The sequence below is a fragment of the Manis javanica genome, chromosome 2 (assembly GCF_040802235.1).
Source record: "Manis javanica isolate MJ-LG chromosome 2, MJ_LKY, whole genome shotgun sequence".
Lineage (NCBI taxonomy): Eukaryota > Metazoa > Chordata > Mammalia > Pholidota > Manidae > Manis > Manis javanica.
Window position 1 is genome coordinate 136,203,459 of NC_133157.1, and position 5,012 is coordinate 136,208,470.

At 44.9% G+C, this 5,012-nt stretch overlaps 1 protein-coding gene across 1 annotated transcript; it reads right to left on the reverse strand.

The window, feature by feature from the left end:
- Positions 1–414: 414 nt before the first annotated feature.
- Positions 415–4,260, reverse strand: SNAI2 (snail family transcriptional repressor 2). Its single transcript, XM_017657153.3, has 3 exons — positions 3,437–4,260; positions 2,135–2,680; positions 415–1,243 (listed from the first exon to the last, which is right to left on the reverse strand). Exons 1-3 carry the CDS (start codon positions 3,513–3,515, stop codon positions 1,062–1,064), a joined length of 807 nt encoding a protein of 268 aa, XP_017512642.1. The 5' UTR covers positions 3,516–4,260; the 3' UTR covers positions 415–1,061.
- Positions 4,261–5,012: the final 752 nt, after the last annotated feature.

A 5,012-nucleotide genomic window follows, 5' to 3' on the forward strand; every position in this document is an offset into this window, starting at 1 on the left:
TCAAAAATGTTTATTGTAAAAAAGACCTTGAAAATTGTTTTTTATAAAAGAAACATTGATTTCACAAGTCTTCAGGTTGTTTATAGGCATTAGCTATAGACAACATTTCACTTTCATACAAAACTCATTCAATCATATAAAAATAAACACAAATTTACACTGACTCATAAACTATACAATTAATTAAAAAGGCACTTGGAAGGGGTGCTGTACGGATTGCATCTGTTGTATGCATTTAAAATAGTTTAAGTACATTACAGAGTTTCTGAGAATCCTTTCTTGCACCTATTCCCATCTTTAATTACTCTTAGAAAAATCATTAAAAATTCTTTACAAAAGTAAGACATGGAGCGTGCACCAGGAATGTTCAAAGCTAGTCTTTAACTCCTCCCCCAAGGCACATATTGGTTATTGGCAAAAACAACAACAACAACAAAAAAAAAAAACAGAAAAAAGTAACACTCTTAATACAGTCTCCTGTGTTTTGTTCTTGCTCTTTGTTCTCCCTCTTAAACATATAGTTTAAAGCCTTACAGGTAATCAAAAAAGTTGTAGTCCAACAATGGTAACCAGACATCAGACACATAATGAAGTAAACTTGGAATACTCTAGAAGGCACCTGAGATAGTGTCTGGCAGATTCTCTCCTATAGGAAATACTATTACAAACTCTATTACAAAGCAATACTGTTCTTTTCAGTTGAAATGATTTGGCAGCAATGTAAATCTCTGCATTCTTTCTTCGTAAGAAGAATGCAATGTGCTTTTCGCTTCATCTTTGAAGAGAATGCTCCTTGCCTTTTATCCTCTCAATCTAACTGTCAGTAAATATATAGTAATTTTAAACTTCACATGGAAAGGATTAACTTTAAACACATGGATTCCGTGCTTGCAGCTTTTAGTGTGTGTGTGTGTGTGTGTGTGTGTGTGTGTGTGTGTGTGTGTGTGTGTACATATTATTTGGTCAGTAAGCACAAGAGAAAATGCCTTTGGACTTTTATTTGTCATTTGGAGTTGGAGTGAAGAAATGCATTCTGTTCGAGTAAACATTGGTTGCGTAACTCAGTGTGCTACACAGCAGCCAGATTCCTCATGTTTGTGCAGAAGTGACATTCTGGAGAAGGTTTTGGAGCAGTTTTTGCACTGGTATTTCTTTACATCAGAGTGGGTCTGCAGATGAGCCCTCAGATTGGACCTGTCTGCAAAAGCTCTGTTGCAGTGAGGGCAGGAAAAAGGCTTCTCCCCTGGGGGGTAGGGGAAGAAAGATGATCAGTGTTTTTGGAGGAAACATAAAGTCAGATAACATTTATGAATAACAGTCACATTTTGCCAAGAGAATGAGAAACAGCAAAAAACAAAAACAAAACCCTGATTAAAATTCCCCATAGCAGATACTTATTTTAATATCTGGCCATTTATGATAAATTTGAGTGTTACATTAAAAAAATCTGTCTTACACAGAAACAATCCCTGTAGTTCAAGGACTTTCACTTATTAGAGCTTTCTGCTTCAGCAGGTGCAGCTATGCTGAGCTCCTCCCTACATTTCCCCGTATTTCCCCATTTCCCTCCTTTTTTATTATGACTCAGTCTGGATAAATGATTTGACCTCCTGTAGGATGAGTTTGTGCTAGGAATAAGAAATTCAGCAGCAAAACCCCAAAACAACAGAAAGCCACTTCCGTTCCAACTCTCCTACTTACTATGGGGTGAGAGATATCACGGCGAGAATGTAACTAACAGAAAACTATAGGAAAGCCCTTCATCTATCTATCTACCAAATCAATTGATTAAGATAGCAACATTTGTATTTGCTGATTATACTGGGAGTAGTTTCCCAGAACACACATTGAAGTACACCTTTCCTGATTTTCTAAACTGATCTTTGAGACCAAACCTTCTGAATCTGCTCTGCTTTCCAAAGTCTAAATGCTGTTTGCAGTCTCTGGAGCAGAGGTTGTTAACAAGAAAGGGAGCACTTGGTGCTCTAGTGACTTTTCGAGTCATCAGGAAGTAGCTTTATATAAATGATCATCCATCATTAAAAGCAGTGTCACTACCTAATGCAAATCTGAAAGCCATCCCAGAGCTTCATTCTATCAGAGAGTAACATTCCTATCTACGTTTTTCTCTTACCAGTGTGAGTTCTAATGTGTCCTTGAAGTAACCAGGGTCTGGAAAACGCCTTGCCACAGATCTTGCAGACACAAGGTAAGGTGTGGGTCCGAATGTGCATCTTTAGGGCACCCAGGCTCACATACTCCTTGTCACAGTATTTACAGCTGAATGATTTCCTAGACTGGGCGTCACAGTGCAGCTGCTTATGTTTGGCCAGCCCAGAAAAAGTTGAATAGGTTTTATTGCATAAATTGCACTGAAACTTTTCAGCTTCAATGGCATGGGGGTCTGAAAGCTTGGATTGTAGTCTTTCCTCTTCGTCACTAATGGGGCTTTCTGAGCCGCTGTGGTCCTTGGATGAGGTGTCAGATGGAGGAGGGGGACTCACTCGCCCCAAGGATGAGGGGTATCCAGAAAGAGGAGAGAGGCCGCTGGGCAGTGGGGAGTGGAATGGGGCGGCTGTAGTCCATACGGTAATGGGGCTGTATGCTCCCGAGCTGAGGACCTCTGGTTGTGGAATGACAGGCATGGGGTAATTCTCATAGAGATATGGGGAAATGATCACTGGGGGAAAGAAAAGGAAAGGAAAGAAGATTAAGGCAAAAAATAACTTTAAAACCATACTAAGAAGCTGCTTGGCAACACACACAGGACTTTATAATGGAGAAGACAGACTCATTCGGGAAGACAGGCATCAATCAGAAATACGTTTCACATCCTCCCTTGCTGTTGCTTGGTGCGTGTACTCAACTCACGTCTAAGCCTCCTGAGCACACGGTGACAGGAGCTACACCAGCACGCGGGGCGCCTCAGCCATGGGAGAGCGCGCAGGGCGCGTCCCCGCGCCGGCCCCGCGGAGGAGGTACACCTACTTCTAAGTTACTTCCAGAGGCAGAAAAGTAGTTTTCCACTTTATGCAGGGGTTATTTGCAGGTTTTATGACTATGAGGACAAAGATAGGCATAAACCAGCTGCTTTCTAAAGGAAAGGAGCCGTATTACATGAAAAAAGCAATTAATTCAACATTTAGAGACTGTGTCACTCACCCTGCCTGGTCATTATGCGTGTAAGTACAAGTTTTATAAAATGAAGTTGCAAGGGCTGAATGAAGGGCTCCTTGTCAGTTGAGTTGGAAAACTTTGAATCAAAACTTACCCTAAGTGATCAGAAAGTCTGGACGCTGTTTTAGGACACTGTTTAAAAGGCAACAACTTAGTCTTCAGTTCTTTCGGGGCAGAATCCGAGTTTAACATATGTTTATAGCTTTTCAGAACTAGATAGCTATAGCTATCGTTTCCCTTCCTTTCTTCTCCTCCTTACCTGTGTGTGTGTCCAGTTCGCTGTAGTTTGGCTTTTTGGAGGCGTTGAAATGCTTCTTGACCAGGAAGGAGCGCGGCATCTTGCGGGCGGCGGCGGCGCGGATAACGGTCCGGCGGGCGGGCGGCGGCCCTAAAGCATCGCGGCCGGCGGGCGGCGGGCAGGGCCGGGCCGGGCGGGCGGGCGGCGGGCAGGGCCGCGCCGGGCGGGCGCGCGGGCGGCGCAGGTGCGGAGGCTCGGACGGCGCCGCGGAGTCCCCGGCTCCTAGCAAACTGAGCCGGGTCAGGCCGGGAGGGTTTTTTTCCTCTCTTTTGCAGGAGGGATCCAATCACGGCTGAGAGGTTCAGATTTCAGCTCCTCCCTCTGGGACAGCTGTGAACAGAGGAAGAATCTGTTGTCAGACTAAATTATTCTGGTTCAAAATGGGCTGTACTTCGGGGTTTCAGTGGAGAGGGGAAAAAAGTGCCTAAGCATTTTCAAGAGAGGTGACTATCCTTGCGCAGCCCCGCCAGTGGCGGGGGCGCTGAGCCCCGCGCTGCCCAGAGCCCCGGGCGGCGGCCGGGAGGGGTCCGCGGTGCCCGCCGGCGCCGGACAGGGCAGCTTCTGCTTGGAAGGGGCGCTTGGTGAAGCTTCACTGGTACAGCGGCCAATGCATTCACTGCAAGCTGGCGCTGGAAAGGGACGGTGGAAGCTGAGGACAGAGTCCACGCGCGGAGGGCGCGTGCCCAGCTCCCAGCCGTCGCGCCCTCGTCTAGGGCCTCGGGGCAGCCGGGGGCGCACTTCTGCGTGGAAAGGCAGCAATTATGTCACCCTCCCAGCAATGGGGGCTTGAAAGAAATGCCTTGTGGCCCACGAAAGACCTGCTTATCGGACGAAGTGGGGGTGGGGTGGGGGAGGAGCAATAGGTAAACTCATTAGGTGCGGGAAATTCTCTCACAAATACATTTGACAAGGGTTATTGTATTTTCGTGTGTCACTATGTACTTTTCTGGGGGAAAACGCGTGAATGGACCTTTAAAGACAATTATTTCATTTCAAGTATTTATGTGCTTTTATGTCGTGCTACTTCTTCAGTATAAAGTCATTGAAATTCATCTCAGTATCTTCCAGTTGCTTGAACTGTGTTTTTAAAGGAATGTTATGTTATGAGTACTGCTTGGTTAAAGTCTTAAGAAGCCAGTTTAGTAACCAGCAAAAATACTTTGATTTTGTATGTGGCATTAAATCTGAAAATACTCTAAGGTGGCTCCTATTAAAAGTGAAATTTCAACTGTTACTTCAAGCATCTCTGTCCATTCCAGACTTTTTGCCCTTCTTTTTGCTTAAAAATTAAAGAAAGGACAAATAGGCAGTAAGACCACCCTACTGTTGTTTGTAACAGGTGTTGGAAAAAAATGAGAAAGCAAATAACAGTGGGGAAGTCAAGACTTGTAAGAGGAAAGTTCATTGCCAGACTGCATAACTTCTTAATCTTGGGGTGAGGAAACAAGACAGTGTGCATGGGGCAGGAGGAGGGAGATGGGTGCTCACAGGTTTCCTGAGCTGATTTCAATGATTCCTCCTTTTTCCTTCCAACAGC